The sequence below is a fragment of the Cheilinus undulatus genome, linkage group 8 (genome assembly GCF_018320785.1).
Source record: "Cheilinus undulatus linkage group 8, ASM1832078v1, whole genome shotgun sequence".
Taxonomy (NCBI): Eukaryota; Metazoa; Chordata; class Actinopteri; order Labriformes; family Labridae; genus Cheilinus; species Cheilinus undulatus.
In genome coordinates, this window is record NC_054872.1 from 1,616,128 (window position 1) to 1,636,511 (window position 20,384).

A 20,384-nucleotide genomic window follows, 5' to 3' on the forward strand; every position below is an offset into this window, starting at 1 on the left:
AAAGGCCCAAACATACTCGGGCGGAACGTATTCTGCGGAGGTTCACGTGGACTCAAAGCGGACGTCTGCAAGGCCCGTGCGGGCAAAGTTAAAATTTAAGATCGCAAGAACACCGAGCACCACACTGTGTACTGGTGTCACACAAAACACTGCTCGCCATGTATTTTTCACATCGACCTGCATTAAATGTGACACCGACCTGCATCTTGTTCCTCTTTGCAGCGTTGACGGATGAGCGCTGACTCCCCGAGTGGAGAAGGAGTGGGGCTAGGCGCCCAACTAAATCATCGAACTTTTCATGTGTCATTCGGAAGTAATGAAATTTTTTCCACGTAAATACCTTGCACGTCCTTCACCAACATGGCATACTCCCCTTCCTCATCTCTTTTAGAATTTAATGGCGTACATACCACCGTCTTTTAATTTTATTGCTTTGCAAAGCCAGCAGGCTTTGTCAGTGTAGGACGGCATGACGGAAAAATGTAAACAACGCGCAAGGACTGTGGGAAATGTAGGATTTCTAGGAAATTTCACAGGAAACGACTACAGGGCAGTGCGCTCGACTATGGATGCTCTGATGACTGCAGACATGCCACGCGGAGTCCGCTCCGCTCACAGTGTGCTCGAGTATGTTCGGGCCTTAAGATTTTATCTTGTAATTTTAACTTCAAAAACTCCACTTATCGGTAACTTCTTTAGAAAGTGTACTTTACTAAGTCTCAGTCGCTGCTACCTGGCCACCCAGAACTACAACTATCCAGCTAAAATTGTGGTGCCAGTCATTCAAACACTCAAAAGCAGAAACCCTGATAAATCAGCTTTCATCATGAAAAATGCACCACCTTAGTCATGATGACTTTCTTCTGTTATGGTTTAGTTTCTATTAATTAACTATTTAATTTAGACCATTTTAAACCTTTAATCTGGATTACTCATTACATCTAGGCTGACCTTTGACCTAATTTTGGGTCAGATTTTGCCTTTCTAACCATCATGAAGTGTGTCTCAAGTATGTGGTGTTATTATGATTATTTTACAGCTCTCAATCCATCCATTGCCTCCCCAACCCTCCATCCATCCATTTTCTATACCATTTATCCCACTGGGGGTCGTGGGGGGCTGGAGCCCATTCAAGCTGTCACTGGGCAAGAGGCGGAGTACACCCTGGACTGGTCGCCAGTCGATCACAGGGCTGACATCTAAAGACAGACAACCAGGCACGCTCAAATTCACACCCACAGCCATTTTAGAGTCACCAGTTAACCTAATGAGCATGTCTTTGGTGGTGGGAGGAAGCTGGAGTACCCAGGGAGAACCCACACACGCACGGAGAGAACATGCAAACTCCACATAGAAAGGCCCTGACCGCCGTGCAGTCCCGCGCCTCCCCAACCTTCAACACTAAATATCTAACATGTTTCATATTTACAGGTCCAGGATGGACTGCCTCTACTACTTTAACCAATGAGAGGGAGCAGAGCAGCAGACCTGCAGGGACTAACCTTGCAGAGCAAATGGATTGGCCGTCGTTAGATGGATCCATCCAGCAAAGCTGCTCATTCCTGGTCAGAGAATAACCAGGCTAATCTGCATCATTTGAGAGGAAAGAGGTGGAAGCTACTGGTGTGGATGAGTTGAAATGAACCAGAGCCTGTGAGCTAAGGTGACAGATGCAGCTATAACAGTAGTTCATATTTAAACAGAGATCAATCCTTCAGCTGGCTCCACTGATCATGAACGATGGTAAGCGGTTACGTAAGTACATCGAATTCTCCACCCTTGCCTGTTGTCCGGTCTACACTGCACCCAACTCCCATGACTATCCCAGCAGGTGGGCCCACAGAGATCCACGTTGTCTTTTCAGTCTGAGCCCAACTGGGCCCCGTGGAGAAGAGCTCGCTCCCCCACGATAAGGTGGTGATTCTCAGAGGTAGGGGGAGGAGTTTAACCTTGCAAAGCAGATGGGTACGCCCGATCCCTTGTTTCTTACTGGCAAAGCAAGCCGCAACAAGAGGCCGATGCCGTTATGCTGAAAGACATTAGCATGGATGCTGCTAAAGTGCCAGTTTTATCAGAACTTGACAACAATTCTCCGTTAAAAGAAGAACAAAGAACAGCAGTTGTTGAGAGAAGAGAGTTGTTTTCTTTTCAAAAACAACAAAAGTCGTGTACTGACATGTCTACAGTTGCCATGGTTCGTGTTATGCTGCTCTCTATGGAGTTTACTCCTCCTCCTATGCCATGTGTGTCGCTCTGATTGGCCCGTAAAGATGTGACGGACAGAACGTTCATCCAATCATCCTCAAAGGCTCTGCCCTTTCCCAACACTGTCTATGGAAAGTTTTTCATATGGATGTGTGAAACGAATCCATCTGGCGTGCCAGGTTAGGAGGAGCTTAGAAAAGCGGAAAAAGATTGATGGATGTAGCGAAATTTAGTGAAAGGTTTGGACATCAACCAGAACAAAATATGTGACAAGTCAAAGACACAATAAGGAAAGGTTCATGGACTTTTAGGCCCTTTATCTTCTAGGAACACATTCACAGCCTACTGAAAGGACTTCATAGCCCACTTTTGGGTCCCAACCAGTGGGTTTAGTACCACTGATCTAGATCTTGTGTTGTTGCAGCATTTAGGCTGAACACCACTCCTTCAAGGTATTCCTGCTTTTGCCACTCGGGGGATTATATCACCACGTGGATTCCCACTGTAATACCTCACACAGGCTGAATGAAAGGCTTGTATCTCTGTTTTAGGTCTGCATTGAGTGTTATTGGTATCCCGTAGTGTCCTGGGCTCATAGAAACCCACAGCAGACACTAAGTGGCTCTCTGGGTGAACTCTGTAGCACCCAGTGAGTCTCTGCTCCTGGTCTTCTCCAGCTCTGCCAAGCTCCGCCGGTCCCTTCACGGATAACGCCAGCTGCCGGAATAATGTCCCAGAAACATGTCACAGCCAAATTCCTTCTCCCGGCATTTGGACAAAAGCGGAGCCAGCTCCAAGTGTGTGAGCCAGAGAGGGAGAGACGGCGGAGGAGCAGATGGAATAAAGTAAGCTGAGAGGAGCGTCGGCTAAGAGGCGGAGGAGGGCACCGCTTCATCCCACAGCAGAGTGTGGGGCCGCAGCCAAAAGTGGGAATAACCAAATATTAGTCTCCCCCTAATGACGACTCCTTCAAACAGCTTGAACTCCAGACAAAGGCTCTGGAAGCATTTCAAAGCCACAGCTCCAGCCTCATCAGGGCATATCCCACAATGCAACACAAAAGCTGAGCGTCGACAGAGTGGAGCATGATCTGGGTATCAAACACTCCGGCACACACAGCCTCCTCTTGGGCGCTGGCTGCGTGTGCTCGGCTGTGAGCCTTGACAGCTCTGGCCCGGGGTCAACACCTACATACCCCCCTCCCCTACTCCCCACCCCCCCTCGCCGACCGGTGCGGCCGTGTTTCCCTGCCTGTTCTGCCACTCGGGGAGGTCTGCAGCAGACAGCATGACTGACAGGCTGGAACACGAACAGGCAGGATAGAGACGAAAAGCCATCTCTCAATCCCTCCACCAGCCTCGTCTTCTTCCAGCTCGCTCATCTCTTTCACTGCCAAGCCAACACGCGTACACAAACACGCACACACACACCAACACGGGGAGAAATAAACTGCTCTTTAACAATTTATCTGTTCGTGAGCACTGCCAGAACAAAACACAATTCCTTTCCACCAGAGACACTGAAAACAGAGACAGGCAAATCTCCCAAACACAGAGAATGATTTAATATGGGTTATTTTTTACTGTATTGTGTTTGAGGGAGGATGAAACATTCATTCTTATGTCTAATTTTAGTTTTTTCATTTGACTGTAAAAAACAGTCTTTAATAACAAAGAAGCCCTGATAAAATATTCCGGTATAGCAGACCATCAGAGCACAGAAACGTCTTTCTTCATCTCAGACCACAGGACGAGAATTTAAATAGGAATAATGGATTTTTGTGGGTATCAAATACACTGATGTATAAATATATACAGACCTTTATCTCTGTGCAGAGAGGCTGAGCCGAGCAGAGAGAGAAGAGTGGAAGTAGACAGTCAGGGTTCTGGTATGCAGATAATATGCATCCTTAGATTCAAGCTCTTGTATATGTCATTGATTAATACTATATTCATGTGTTCTTCCTCTGTGGACCGGGTCCAGGTCATTGTGGCAGCAGGAGAAGAAAGCCAACCCAGATATTCCTCCTTCCTAGACCACATGGATCTATCCTGCAGCAGCTATAGAGCCATTACTGTTGAAAACTCGAGCATGAGAGAATGACTTGTTGATTTTGGGCTCAGATTTTTCTTCCCATTCAAACCTGTCTCTGGGCTCTAATCGGTCTCCAGGCCTCCTCTCTACTCTAAACGTCTGCTTCCAAAATCTTTAGTTGCTCGTTCATTGCTCTCTGATTTTGCTCTGTGTACGTACGAAACTTTAAACTTAAATCTTTCTATGTGTATGTACAAAACTTTAAACTTAAAACTTTCTATGTGTACGTACGAAACTTTAAACTTAAATCTTTCTCTGTGTATGTATGAAACTTTAAACAAATCTTTCTATGTGTACGTACGAAACTTTAAACTTAAATCTTTCTATGTGTACGTACGAAACTTTAAACTTAAATCTTTCTATGTGTATGTATGAAACTTTAAACTTAAATCTTTCTATGTGTACGTATGAAACTTTAAACTTAAATCTTTCTATGTGTACGTACGAAACTTTAAACTTAAATCTTTCTATGTGTATGTATGAAACTTTAAACTTAAATCTTTCTATGTGTATGTACGAAACTTTAAACTTAAAACTTTCTATGTGTATGTATGAAACTTTAAACTTAAATCTTTCTATGTGTATGTACGAAACTTTAAACTTAAATCTTTCTATGTGTACGTACGAAACTTTAAACTTAAAACTTTCTATGTGTATGTACGGAACTTTAAACTTAAATCTTTCTATGTGTACGTACGAAACTTTAAACTTAAATCTTTTTATGTATATGTACGAAACATTTAAACTTAAAACTTTTCTCTGTGTACGTACGAAACATTTAGGCTTTAAAAAGTAGACTAATTTTTCAGATGTCTATGTTTGTCACTTCTTTGCTACCTCGTTTTATATTTCCAATAATTGCTGTTTTGGCTCTCAGACTTATACAATGTTTGAACAGCACAGTGACAACGAGCAGAGCAAACATGATTGGTCAATTCTGTCCTTGTTGCCTATTGGTTGAGTGCGCAGAGCTTTTTTGAGAATACACAGAGAGGGTCCATTGTAAAGTTAAGCTGTGGTATTTTAGATTTTACCTGAATAATAACCACTCTTAGCAAAGAAGCACATTTGTATTCATTTGTGCAGTGAGTAGCCCTTTCAAAAATGTGAATCCTTTTGTTAAAAAAAAGAATGAAAATATGTTAAAATAGATAATATAGGCTAATAATGGCAAAGAATGGTGGGAAAGGTGGTGAAATCGGATTTTAAAAGCAGCAGAAATGGCTTAGAAATGCCATTAAAAGTGGCAAAAATATGCATATTAGGGGCTAAAAGGGGATTTAAAAGTGGCTGAAATGGTGAAAATTTGGTGAAATGGGATGAAAATTGATACAAACTGGCAAAAAAAGGTAAGCTGAGGCAGAAATAGTCAGAAACTGGCAAAAATTGGCATATCAAATGGTGAAACGTGGCTTAAAAAGTGGTAAAAGAGGTTAATATTGGCAATAATGTGTCAACAGAGCCATCAATAGGTGGAGAGCTGAAAGATTTGTTTCAGAAGTGTCAGAAAAAAAGTAGTGGAAAGAGTTTAAAATTGACCAAACATGGGTTTTCAGTTGCAAAAATGTGTCAAAATTAGGAAAAATTGGTTCCTGCAGGCAACAGTGTAATTCAAAAATGTTTTTTTAAGGCATATGGAGACCCCCTCTCAGTGTCTCGCCACCCCTAATGGGGTCTTAACCCCAACGTTGAGAACCCCTACTTTAGAGCACATAGGCAGCCTACTGGAAAGTTAGAAGAAAAACCAGAGCCCAAAATCCATACATCATGCTCTCATAATGTTGAAATGGGCTTCAGTTGTGCAGCAATAATGACTCCATAGTCAGCACATTCTGGGTGTACCCTGAGGTCTCCTCCCTTCGCCTGGAAGACCTCCAAAGGAAGGCCACCAGGAGGCATCCAGATCAGATTTCCAAACCACCTTCGATGATTTCTTTTGATGCAAAACTTCAGCTTTAGCTGTGATGTGGTGGTAGATAATGGAATTTCAGACATATTTCACTTTTATTTTAATTTTTAGAGTCCATTGTTTCATCGTCTCTTTTCATTCATTCAGAGGTGAAATGAACTGAATGTCACAATAATCATGGTTGAGTTTTCTGTCGGTCCATTGCTGTCAGAGTTTCCTTCTTTAACCCGAACCGGCAACAACAAACAGCAGATCTGTTTCACTGACAGGCTGATAAACTCTGCCCCATCTGTCCCTGAACCCTTAGAAAACCTGTGTCCTCCATTGTTGATCCGATCAATAACATCTGATCCAGTTTTACCGATGCTTCTTTTTCTTACACATCATCCTCCTGCTGTCTTGTTAAAGCCCCCCCGGTCTCTCTGCACAATCTTCCCCACATTGTATTTGTGCTCCCGCCTTGGTCCCCAGCCTTCTTTCATTTATGAATCTCTCTCTCACCTCTGGCTGTGTTTCAAACGTGGCAAACGTCCAACCTATTAAAAAAACTCTGCCCTCAATCCAACCCCACCAAATAACTACAGTTCTATTTCTAAACCTCCATTCATCTCCAAATTCTCAGAAAAATTGTTGCACTGCAGCTCCTGGAGGTCAGTGAAGGACAAAATGCTGACAATAAAATCCAAGCAGCTTTGCTTACCAGCTGTATGCAAACAGAAACATGAGCCCACAGCGGGGATTCCTTTCAATGTACGACCACAGGAGTTACCACTGGACCTATACTGACTACTGCTTTAAACTATTATAGCGCCCCTAGTAACAGCTGGCCTTTGTTAGCTCTGATTGGTCCACTGATCCACCAGTTAGAGAACATCTTCTCATGGCAACAAATGCCAGACCACTCTTGGTGAAACAAACTAAAAATGATCACAAACGAGACAACTGTAAGCCAAACATGAGGCCAGGTTTGGTCCCGATTCCAGGCTTCTTTTGGATGATGCTGAGGTCACTGTAACGTGCAATTTTATTCATCCAGCCAAGGCCGCCCCGGGCCAAAGTGAGGGCCTGAGCCAGTGATACTCAACGTGTGGCTCTTTAGTGATGATCTGTGGCTCTTCTATGTCTTAATTTGAAAAATGATTCCCCAGAAAACCTTAAAAATGGGGAACTTTGACCTTAGAAATGATCCAATGCAAGTCATTTACACAGTAGGATTTAATTGTCAACCTTTATTTTTTTTGTCTGTATATTTCCATTACACTTATTTGCAATGTTTTGCCCCTTTTCTCCTTTTTACACCATGTTTAATCCATTTTTACTGCTTTTAGTCCATTTTTTTTCCACTTATTTTTTGTCACTTTTATCCCATTTTTGCCTTTTTTTTTGTCACTTTTCACCCATTTAAGCCTTTTGCCATTAAATTCCATGTTTTCCTATTTTCCCAATGTTGGCTGGGGTGTTTTTGCTAATATTTTCACCTTTGATAACATCAATAAATTCCTGATCAGAATCAGCGTGGGAACTTTGTGAAGTGTTATCATAAATCCACAAACTAAAGGATAGTAGAAGTAAACGTTTGATGAGAGAGGATGCAGAATAAAAGGTGACAGACGTGATGAGAGTTTCTGTGCTGCAAATAGGAGCGAGAGCGAGCGGACACTGTGCGTACATAACTGGTCACAGATGGCACTGATCTCCAAAAACAGATATCTTTAGGGTTAATTTACAAGTGTGTGACGGCTAGGTAAAGTTTATGTTTGTTCAATGTTGTATGTGCATTACCTGATCATATTTATCACGCAAACACCAGACTGATGTTCAGAGAGAGAGAGCTGAGGCCCCCACGGTGATGAGGCCCTACGCACTGCGTAGTTTGCGTATAGGCAGAGGCGGGCCCGCATCCATACTCTACACCACTAATCTTGTTTGGGGTTGCGGGGTGCTGCAGCCTGTCCCAGCAGGCTTGGGGCAAGAAGCGGTCCACACCCTGGACTGGTCTACACTCACAGAGCTGACATACAAAGACTAACAACCAAGCACGCTTACAGTCACGGCAACGGTCAACCCTCTTGCTGCGAGACAACAATGCTAACCCCCGTGCCACCTCGCAGGCTTTCTGCAACTTGACAAACTGAATCACAGGTAACATGCTCAAAGACTCTGATGATTCTAGTCTGAGACAGGAACTATCTGACAGTGTTGTGATTGATTCATTCCAAAAGGTGTCCAACAATGTGTACAATACAAAGAATCCCACCCAAAATATGTGAAGGTGAGTAGAGCACACAGTTACAGTAATAAAAGTAAAAGTACTGTTACTTAACAATAATAATTATTCACATAGAAGCAAAAGTACTCATAAAAATAAAATAAATACTTGAGTAAGAGTAAAGAAGTACCTTATTAAAAGACTACTCAAATAGTGAGTAACTTCATTTGGTGCATTTCATTAAAACATGTTGCATTACAACATGCACTGCCTGGCCAAAAAAAAGTCGCCACCTGGATTGAACCAAGCAAATAGGTATGAGCCTCCTATTGGATATTTACTGCATGGGCGATTATCTTTCAGCTGGTAACAAGTTGATGCTGATGCAATGAGTAACTTCTCATTTCTTAAACAACCATGTCGAAAGACACATCCTGTGGTCGTGGAAAAGATGTCAGTCTGTTTAAGAAGGGTCAAATCATTGGCATGCAAAAAAGGCTTCAGTTTGCTGGGGAGCATAAAGATTGAACTCTGGAGGAGTGGAAGAAGGTCATGTGGTCTGATGAGTCCAGATTTACCCTGTTCCAGAGTGATGGGTGCATCAGGCTAAGAAGGGAGGCAGGTGAAGTGATGCACCCATCATGCCTAGTGCCTACTGTACAAGCCTGTGGGGGCGGGGCTATGATCTGGGGTTGCTGCAGTTGGTCAGGTCTAGGTTCAGCAACATTATGTGCCCAAAGAATGAGGTCAGCTGACTACCTGAATATACTGAATGACCAGGTTATTCCATCAATGGATTTTTTCTTCCCTCATGGCACGGGCATATTCCAATATGACAATGCCAGGATTCATGGGGCTCAAATTGTGAAAGAGTGGTTCAGGGAGCATGAGACATCATTTTCACTCATGGATTGGCCACCGCAGAGTCCAGACCTGAACCCCATTGAGAATCTTTGGGATGTGCTGGAGAAGGCTTTGCACAGTGGTCAGACTCTCCCATCATCAATACTAGATCTTGGTGAAAAATTAATGCAACACTGGATGGAAATAAATCTTGTGACATTGCAGAAGCTCATCGAAACAATGCCACAGCGAATGCTGCTGTAATCAAAGCTAAAGGCGGACCAACGACATATTAGAGTGTGTGACCTTTTTTTGGTGGCGACTTTGTTTTTTAGCCAGGCAGTGTATTATTCAGGGGTAGTAGTGTAAACTGTACACTGTCATAAATAAAGAAGCATAACTTGCCAAAAGTAAGAAGAAATAAAAACTTAATACACAAAACATCAGTCGTTCTGTTTGTTAATCACAATTATGGGATGAAAAGTTCAATATAATGAGATAAAATAGACTCTTTCTCTCATTATAGTTATCTTATTTCTACATGATAATTTTAATCTCACATACATGAATTTATACCTTGCAGTTCTTACTTTTTAATCACATTATATTAGGCCTGGGTTCAAAAAATCGATTCTCCGATTCAGATCCTTTTTTTTTTTTTTTTTTTTTTTAAATCCGATATCGATCCATAAAATCCAAAGATCAATCCTTCAATATGTCCTTCTCCTGTCGGCTCCTTGTGCTTCTAGTCTCAGACTTACGTCACTCACGCAGCCTGAAAGTTGACTGGTACTTGCTTCTAAAAGCGTTTAGACTCTGATTCAAGGTTTAAATCTCACGCCCAGTCATCTAATTTTGGATATCTGGGCGCGTTATCAATACGAGCTGAATATCTCTTCCTCAAACAGAAACCTCCGCTGGTGCAGCGCGAGCAGCAGAGCTTTGCAGGTGACTCGGCAGAGAGCGGTGAAGCTGAAGCTGTTAAAATAAGCTATCAAATTTACTTATTTTGATTTTTAGTCATTTAACAACAAGAGTTTACACTTGGACATGCAGTAAGTGACTTATCTCTGTAAACACAAACATGGTGGAGCCTGGCAGCTCTGCTCCACTGAAGGAACCTCCAAACCTGACTGCATTTTGGATTTAAACGTCACAAATACAGAAGCAAACTGGACAAAAGGAACATATCCAGGATGTGCCACATGGAGGTGAAATAGTGATGGAGTGAATACTTCTAGTTCAGGATCAATTTTAAATGCTAACCTTGTAATTTGTAATAATGCGCCTAGTTGGAACATTCTTTGTACTATTTCCAAAGGAAGTTCTCTGAGAATCTCCTAAATGTAGAAACCGCAGGACTTTTTACTAAAATATCCCCACATGAATCGATATCGAATCGAACTGAATCGGGGCCTTGAGAATTGGAATCTAATCGATTCAGGAAATCAGTGGCAATACCCAGCCCTACATTATATTTATTTTATCATGTGTTGATGATTTTCAGCTCATATTTATGAACTTAATCTGATGAACTGGCCTCATTTCTGACTTGTTGCCCTTTTTTATTTAATTTTTACATTTTAGCTCCAAGTTATGAATTTTTATCCTGACTATCTCTCAACAACTTTGTCCCACTAGCCCCACGTTATAACCATGTTAGCTATAATCACTGATATCAGAGATATGCCACACACACACCATAATAGTCTCACCTACGACCTAACCTTAAATAATGGCGTGTAAAATCACGTTTGTGGCAGAGTTTCAGAGGTGGGTGGACACGTGACGACATTTATCACTGACACAGCTGTGTCGTTGCAGTCTGCAGCTAAAAACAGAGATTAGAACTTAAGACCTTTAGCTAACCATCAGTGCAGGCGTTAGCTTGTTTAGCTAACATCAGTGCAGTCGTTAGCTTGTTTAGCTAACATCAGTGCAGGCGTTAGCTTGTTTAGCTAACATCAGTGCAGTCGTTAGCTTATTTAGCTGACCATCAGTGCAGTCGTTAGCTTATTTAGCTGACCATCAGTGCAGTCGTTAGCTTGTTTAGCTAACCATCAGTGCAGTCGTTAGCTTATTTAGCTAACATCAGTGCAGTCGTTAGCTTGTTTAGCTAACCATCAGTGCAGTCGTTAGCTTATTTAGCTGACCATCAGTGCAGTCGTTAGCTTATTTAGCTGACCATCAGTGCAGTCGTTAGCTTGTTTAGCTAACCATCAGTGCAGGCGTTAGCTTGTTTAGCTAACATCAGTGCAGTCGTTAGCTTGTTTAGCTAACCATCAGTGCAGTCGTTAGCTTGTTTAGCTAACCATCAGTGCCGTCGTTAGCTTGTTTAGCTAACCATCAGTGCAGTCGTTAGCTTGTTTAGCTTACCATCAGTGCAGTCGTTAGCTTGTTTAGCTAACATCAGTGCAGTCGTTAGCTTGTTTAGCTGACCATCAGTGCAGTCGTTAGCTTGTTTAGCTGACCATCAGTGCAGTCGTTAGCTTGTGTAGCTAACCATCAGTGCAGTTGTTAGCTTGTTTAGCTAACTATCAGTACAGGCGTTAGCTTGTTTAGCTAACTATCAGTGCAGTCGTTAGCTTGTGTAGCTAACCATCAGTACAGGCGTTAGCTTGTTTAGCTAACTATCAGTGCAGTCGTTAGCTTGTTTAGCTAACATCAGTGCAGGCGTTAGCTTGTGTAGCTAACCATCAGTGCAGGCGTTAGCTTGTTTAGCTGACCATCAGTGTAGGCGTTAGCTTGTGTAGCTAACATCAGTGCAGTCATTAGCTAAACAAGCTAACATCAGTGCAGTCGTTAGCTTGTGTAGCTAACTATCAGTGCAGGCGTTAGCTTGTGTAGCTGACCATCAGTGCAGTCGTTAGCTTGTGTAGCTAACATCAGTGCAGTCGTTAGCTTGTTTAGCTAACGACTGCACTGATGTTAGCTTGTGTAGCTAACATCAGTGCAGTCGTTAGCTTGTGTAGCTAACATCAGTACAGTCGTTAGCTTGTGTAGCTAACATCAGTGCAGTCGTTAGCTAAACAAGCTAACATCAGTACAGTCGTTAGCTTGTGTAGCTGACCATCAGTGCAGTCGTTAGCTTGTGTAGCTGACCATCAGTGCAGTCGTTAGCTTGTGTAGCTGACCATCAGTACAGTCGTTAGCTTGTGTAGCTAACATCAGTGCAGTCGTTAGCTTGTGTAGCTGACCATCAGTGCAGTCGTTAGCTTGTGTAGCTAACATCAGTACAGTCGTTAGCTTGTGTAGCTAACATCAGTGCAGTCGTTAGCTAAACAAGCTAACATCAGTGCAGTCGTTAGCTTGTGTAGCTAACTAACAGTGCAGTCGTTAGCTTGTGTAGCTAACATCAGTGCAGTCGTTAGCTTGTGTAGCTAACATCAGTACAGTCGTTAGCTTGTGTAGCTAACATCAGTGCAGTCGTTAGCTAAACAAGCTAACATCAGTGCAGTCGTTAGCTTGTATAGCTAACATCAGTGCAGTCGTTAGCTTGTTTAGCTAACATCAGTGCAGTCGTTAGCTTGTGTAGCTAACATCAGTGCAGTCGTTAGCTTGTGTAGCTAACATCAGTGCAGGCGTTAGCTTGTGTAGCTAACTAACAGTGCAGTCGTTAGCTTGTGTAGCTAACATCAGTGCAGTCGTTAGCTTGTGTAGCTAACATCAGTGCAGTCGTTAGCTTGTGTAGCTAACATCAGTGCAGTCGTTAGCTTGTGTAGCTAACATCAGTGCAGTCGTTAGCTTGTGTAGCTAACATCAGTGCAGGCGTTAGCTTGTGTAGCTAACATCAGTGCAGTCGTTAGCTTGTGTAGCTAACATCAGTGCAGGCGTTAGCTTGTGTAGCTAACTAACAGTGCAGTCGTTAGCTTGTGTAGCTAACATCAGTGCAGTCGTTAGCTTGTGTAGCTAACTAACAGTGCAGTCGTTAGCTTGTGTAGCTAACATCAGTACAGTCGTTAGCTTGTGTAGCTAACATCAGTGCAGTCGTTAGCTTGTGTAGCTAACATCAGTGCAGGCGTTAGCTTGTGTAGCTAACTAACAGTGCAGTCGTTAGCTTGTGTAGCTAACATCAGTGCAGTCGTTAGCTTGTGTAGCTAACTAACAGTGCAGTCGTTAGCTTGTGTAGCTAACATCAGTGCAGTCGTTAGCTTGTGTAGCTAACATCAGTACAGTCGTTAGCTTGTGTAGCTAACATCAGTGCAGTCGTTAGCTTGTGTAGCTAACCATATAGACCAGTAACAGTAGCGACCAGAGCATGGCCAGTATAACGCAGTAGAAGTAAAAAGTTCTCTGCTCAGTAACTACTCTCAGAAGTAGGAGTTAAAAAACTACTCAACTACACGTAACGGAGTAAATGTGGCGCGGTTCTACCCACCTCTGATGGAAGGATATGCTAGGTTTCCCCCAAAAATTCCCGTTTTTACACAAAATTTTAAGGAGTATTTTTTGATTTCTTCTGGTCTTTTTGCTTGTGATCTTTGTGTCTTTTGTTTTTACATTCACTTTTTTGTGTTTTTTTTCACTGCTTTGCTTGTTTTTGACTCATATCCTCGTGGAGTGTCTTAAAATGCTGTAAAATATTGAGATGTACTGATAACAAATCAGATTACATTATTTTTAAATCACAGAAAATAAACATTTTGACCATATTTTGTCCCTCCTGATGAGAAACGCGTTACATTTTAGCTGAATCTTTATCCCAGTGATGCATTTTCCACTTGTTCTGGTCGTCTTCAGTGTAAGCAGGTTTGTTGGCAGGCTCACAATAATTGCACGGTGCTAACACACTTTTGGCTGTCAGCCCTCTGCAGAGCGCTCTGCTGTTTAACATATTTCTCATCTGACTCATCCTATCTGTTCCCAGCGTCCACCATATGGCTGTTTGACTGATGCTCAGATAATATGAATCCTGGAACACGTCTGATGTCTGTGTGACATTTTTCTATAACTCTGCTTGGATCCGAATTTAAATGATATCTGTCAAAAACGAAATGGCTTTCCATCACTGCCCCGTTTAAACGCGCCCACAGGTAGCATATTTATGCTAATACCAGAAACCAATTGATTCCGACGTGACGCCGTGGCTCTGAATACCAACTCGTGTTTTTGAGCTGCAGCAAACAAAGAGGCGACCTTGATGCCTTCGGGGTCAGCCCAGGAGGGGAAAAGTTAACGTCGCTCCCCAACTCATGACAGCGAGATAAACGCAGAAATTACAGTCATGCCTGAGTGTTTTTTTGAACCCGTTTCAATTTTGCAGGGCACACAATGAATCAGACAGCAGCTTAAGCAATTAACAAGCAGAGACATTATGGTAATGAGAGCGTGAAGCTTGTAAGGTCACTGTCGTCCTGCGTGTTAAGCCACGACTCGGGGCAGGGGCTCTCCGCCGTCACATTAATTGATGGCAGCATAAAGGAACGAGGGGCATTAGTTTACCTGGTTTGACAGGTGCTGGGAGAAAAGAAATCTTCATTGGGTTATTTAATGTTCTTCATGATTCGAGGCAGAGACTCAGCAGAGGTTTGAGAGGAGCTGCTGTCAGTGAACGGAGAATTCAAAAGAAAGAAGAGGAAAATAATGACGTTAGACTCGTTGGAGGTGACGATGGACTACAGACACTTTGATAGAAACTTCACAGCACATTTTAAACAGCAGGGAGACATTACATGGTCGTCAGGACTCTGGGATGTGGCCCAAAGTTTCTCTGGTCTCCCCAAAGTCAGGAGGAAGTTATGAACAGACAGTAAAAGTTAAGGTAACTGGAACACGGGTCGACTTTAACCTCAGGCTTCTAAACTCCTAACAGATTTATAAAGAAGCATTGTTTCTGGGATGTCTCCAGCTGTCATGGCTGCACCATAGAAAATATTCCTGATTAAAAATGTTTTTGTCTCTGACAGATTTGTTATCGGTAACTAAAGGCTCCGTTCTGACCAGAGACTTCCAATGAGACCAGCCAAACGAGCAAAAGCCTGCAGAGAGCTGCTCTGTAAAGCCTGTCAGCTGAAAAACCTCCAGGTTTGGAAAATGAAGCCAGTGCAGAAGTGATAAAAAGCTGCAGCTCCTTTCATGTCCATTAGAGCAGGGGTTCTCAACCTTAGGGGTCGTGAGACACTCAGAGGGGGTCACCGGATGCAGGTGTGATGAGGTATAAGAGAGTATTTACACCGCTTTCCACATTATTAAGCAAATGACATTTTTCTCTTATTTTCCTAAGTATTTATGCAAATGAGAGAGTATTTTTTTAAGTCATCAGCCATTAGAGCATAATTCAAATGTTTTTGAACAAAATAAATTCCTCAAAATGCCCTGTTCCACATTATTAAGCAGCCCACAGATTTAAGCAATATGGGAAAGAAAAAGCATCTCTGCTGCCAAAAAGTGCCAAATAGTGTAATGCCTTGGACAGGTAATTAAAACATGAGATATTTCAGGAAAAATTAATCGTGATCATCGTACTGTGAAGACTTTTGTGGCAGATTCAGAGCACAGACGGGCTCGTGCAGATAAAGGCATAATGAGGAAGGTTTCTGACAGACAAATTCATGGATTAAGAGAGCAGCTGCTAAAATGCCATTACAAAGCAGCAAACAGGTATTTGAAGCTGCTGGTGCCTCTGGAGTCTCACTAACCTCAAGGTGTAGGATCCTCCAGAGGCTTGCAGTCGTGCATAAACCTACTATTCAGCCCCCCCTAACCAATGCTCACGAGCAGAAACGGTTGCAGTGGACCCAGAAATACATGAAGACTCATTTTCAAACAGTCTTGTTGACTGATGAGTGCCGTGCAACCCTGGATGGTCCAGATGGAGGAGTAGTGGATGGTTGGTGGATGGACACCATGTCCCAATGAGGCTGTGACGTCAGCAAGGAGGGGGCGGAGTCATGTTCTGGGCTGGATTCATGAGGAGAGAGCTGGTAGGCCCCTTTAGGGTCCCTGAAGGTGTGAAAATGACCTCGGAAAAGTATATAGAGTTTCTGACTGACCACTTTCACAACAGAATATTTTTACAGTTGTGGAACCAAAGACTAACAGTAATTGGACAAAGCCTGTGTGACATCAGCTGTTTGATTACAATAAGCCAGGTTTGTCCAAATTATGGCCCAGGGGCCAAATGTGGCCTGCTGCCCATTTTTGATCCCCCCGCCCTCCCAAAAAAATTCTTTGAATTAAATTAAATTTGGCCATCAATAGAGCATGAAGCTTGTGCTACACTGTATTATTCGTCTTTCAAAACCATGCTAATACTGTAAACAAACATTCTGACAAGGATTTATAGCTGTTTTTTGTTTTTTTTTTTCTCAGGACAAAATCCAGATGACACAATAAATATTAAAAATATTTGCAACCAAATAATAAGATGTCCTGATTTATAATGCCCTAATGGATTACAGCAGCAAATAGCAGCACCAGTCACACATACCCACCTACTCCTCATTCATACACTGATGGCAGAGGTCATTATGGAGAACTGGCCACCAGTATTAGCTAATCCTATTCAATGCATCCATTTACACCCCATGAACAAAGCAGTGGGAGCAAATTGTGCAAATTAGGGTTAAATGTCTTACCCAAGGACACATCGAACATATGAACCAGGGACAACTGACTCTACCCAATGATCCACAGACGCCCCTGGTTTACAAACGGTGCAGCTAGGAGAAGTACACCAAGATCTTTCCCACCAAGAAAAGCTTTCGTTGTCACTCTTTGCTCCTCTTTTAATAAGAAATGATGTCCAGATCTGATCAGAACTGCTGTAAAGCTCCTTCCAAGTAAAGGCTTTACCAGTTCAACCCCACCATTAAAGGTTACAGACTTATGCCAAACATGTCAGGAGGAGGGCTAAAACATCTGTACCACCATGAAAAGCTTCCAGTGCTGTTCTAAGCTCTTTAATGAAGAAATGAGGTCCAGTTCTGATAAAAACTACCACTGCACTTTTCCTCTGCACCGCTGTAAATCAGTCTTTGAGGATCTCTGTTCATGACTCAGCTTTAGCGGAGTCGGTACATATTTGCAGCATAAAGGTCGAATGTTTGAATGTACGGATTATTACTGCAAAATTATAAAACATTTTTGAGAAGCAGGCTATTCAATCAGAAGCTCTGGGGCCAGATCAGGCCCTGAGGTCAATTTTAGGGGCCCTTTGAGTAGAAAACTGATACTAAAAAATGACCCACACATTTTTTAAACTTCATGCATTTATTATATTTGTATGATGATTTGTCACATTAATTTCCTGATGTATTTGTCCCAGGATTCCCACGTCATGGTGTGCAAGTTATTCCCATTCATTAAGATCGTCCCATTCCTGCTGCTCTCCTCTGCTGTCTCACATTTGAACACCTGTGTCCATATTCTTGCTTAGCATTTTCGCCAGAACCAAAGTCTCTCTTTCTACTCAAAACAAAAAGGAAGTTCAACTACGAGTAGAGATGTCTTATAATTTTACAGGCTTATGCAGAATGAGAAAGTGCTAAATTAGCATCACTAGCATTGGCATGGGCTTTAGATAAAAGAAGTAGCCTGTGAAGGGACTGTGGAAGCGAGCTTGCCTCAGTTGAGCAGAAAAATCTCAAACACTTGGATTGAATTGTTAAAAATGACCACCTTTGTGTTGTGCACCATCTCCCCGGCCGTTCCTTAGGAACCTTTATCAGGATTTGGCCCTCATTTCAAACTAATTGAATAGCCCTGCTCTACATTATCACAGGATATGAACATTACAGAAACTTAGTCAGCACATTATTGGAATCATTTTATCCTTTTGACATGGCGTGATGATGCTGGTGGAGATGCAGCAGTGAAGTCTCGGCCGTGCCATCCATCAGCACGTGCAGGGCCGTAAGTTACACCACGTCAGCAGTTCACTACTTAAGCACACAACGCCGTAAATACAGCACACAAATGAAGCCGTTAATCAAACGTTTACGGAACCTTCTGCCATGTCAATATGCATTAGCTGCTGACTGATTGCCATTTGTCTAATTAATCAATCCCCACCTTCAGACTCATATGCCATTAATCCAGTGATGAGCCGGGTCACAGCACACTCCTCACACAGAGATAAATCTCCTCCTGTCGCTGATCCAAAAATAACCACGGCGCTCTGCTCGATCATGACTCTACACAGATCTTTGATTCTCCGTCTCTTCTGCACTTAAGACATCAGATTGACTCCATGTAGCAGCTAGCGCTGGAAGCTAGCACCCATAAAGGCAGCGTGAGCTCTGTGTGTGGAAAAGGAACAGTTATTACCCACACAGTCCATTTCAGCTCTCAAGTGGGAAACAGTATTGATTGAGCCACAAATCCAACAAAAGGGGCTTAAAGTGAGTAACACCCACTCTCCGATATCAATCCACAAACATGACTCAGCAACATCTCGCTCTTTTAGGAAAAAAAAGAGGAGTGTGTTCCCCAGAGGTAAGCCACTGTTTTCAATCACCAGCCAACATGCCGCCGCCGCCGCCGCCGCCAGTGCTGTCCAACTGGAATCAGACCAAACGGCTCCATCGGCCTCACGTTTAACACCCCGACAGTCACTCTGACTCCCTTCACCCTGCCTCCGTCCTTCTCCTTCTTCTTCTCTGTTTCATTCATCTCCTCTCCTCCATTACTCTCGCCGCCTCTCCGCTCCTCGTCTCTGGTGGTTCGACTTTTTTTGGCAGCGCTCCCAGATAAGAGTGGTGAAATGAAAGCAGCGTGGAGGAACAGTTATTACAGGCAGTGTGCTCTGATCAGAGAACTTTCAGATCACAGTGACAGAGACTCTTCTTATCACACCCGCGGCTCACACTCGGGGCACGGAGGTTTTTCCATCTGACTCCCCGAGGACGACGGCGGATGTTGCAGGAGGAGAAGCCACTGCACAGCCAGCCTAACAAATCTATTATGCCCAGAACATTGCTTTACATCTTCACTGACCTCATGTCTGAGAAATAGCAGAGACCCTGCAGAGAGATGAGGACAGGTATTTGGATATTCAAAGAGCTTTTTCAGTTAGCGTGTTGCATCAGAAAAGCTGTGACCCCTGCAGCATTGTTCAGGCATCTCTGGGATGTTTCAGAAATGTGTCCCTGATATGGTCAGGCAGCAATACAGTATCCTGGGAGAGTCAACAATACCCATGGCATCCCTTTAAATACCATCATAAAGAAAATCTGCTGAATAATGTGCATGTCTTTAACAAATGCCTTAAAATGTGTCATGTGTCATGACCCCAGTCCATCTAAGAGGAGACGCAGACCCCAGTCCATCTAAGAGGAGACGCAGACCCCAGTCCATCTAAGAGGAGACACAGACCCCAGTCCACCTAAGACGAGACACAGACCCCAGTCCACCTAAGAAGAGACACGGACCCCAGTCCATCTAAGAGCAGACATGGACCAAGTCTTCGTTTACAAACAGACCCTTGAATCAGCATTACACCATAACCTCAGACAGTAACGTCACCCACTAATGTAACTAAATTATCTCACATGTCAGCAGCTTTCTCAGCTTAGATTTAACCATTTCCTGGTTGGCCGTTATGGTTCTGCTTAAAAGATCCCAGGGTTAGCTAAGTAGCCTGCTCTGACTTTGAAGAGAGCCAATGCCAGAGACTCTCAGGGAGACATTCATCTATTTATGACTCTGCCAGTCGTAAACAAAGCTTTCACGTAGATGCTGAGGTTTGGTCAGACCGAGTCAAATTAGTACTAATATTCAAAACAAAGTCTCACATAGACACCAATAATTTTCATTCCTACAGAGACAAAGGGTGATGATGATGTGACACCACTGCAGATGTGGACAGGCAGCGTAAATGCTATCATCTATAAGCCAACTTCCTGTCCCACCATGATGGCAAACAAACACTGAGATGGAGAGCATGATTCCCTCATTCATGACTCATTCACTCCTCCTGTTGTATTTGAGACTCACGGTCATAAAGCCGTCCAGTAGACCAGAGTCAGGTTTGGGAGGAGCCTGCAGGCGTTCCATGGACCATTTCTCGATGATGGACGCCACCTGGCTGTTCTCCGTGTTGAGGATCCTGAAGCCCGTCATGTTCACACCACTGTATCGGTACGGCTCCACGTCCAGAGCAAACAGGTCCTGGAGAGGACGATA

The 20,384-nt window shown here is 43.2% G+C and overlaps 1 protein-coding gene across 1 annotated transcript in view; it reads right to left on the reverse strand.

The window, feature by feature from the left end:
• grik2 (glutamate receptor, ionotropic, kainate 2) overlaps positions 1 to 20,384 on the reverse strand; it is a 529,835-nt gene that overhangs the window by 263,578 nt on the left and 245,873 nt on the right. The window contains exon 6 of the mRNA XM_041793394.1: positions 20,196 to 20,369. Within this exon, the coding sequence (XP_041649328.1) occupies positions 20,196 to 20,369 (174 nt within the window). The remainder of the gene's footprint in view (positions 1 to 20,195; positions 20,370 to 20,384) is intronic.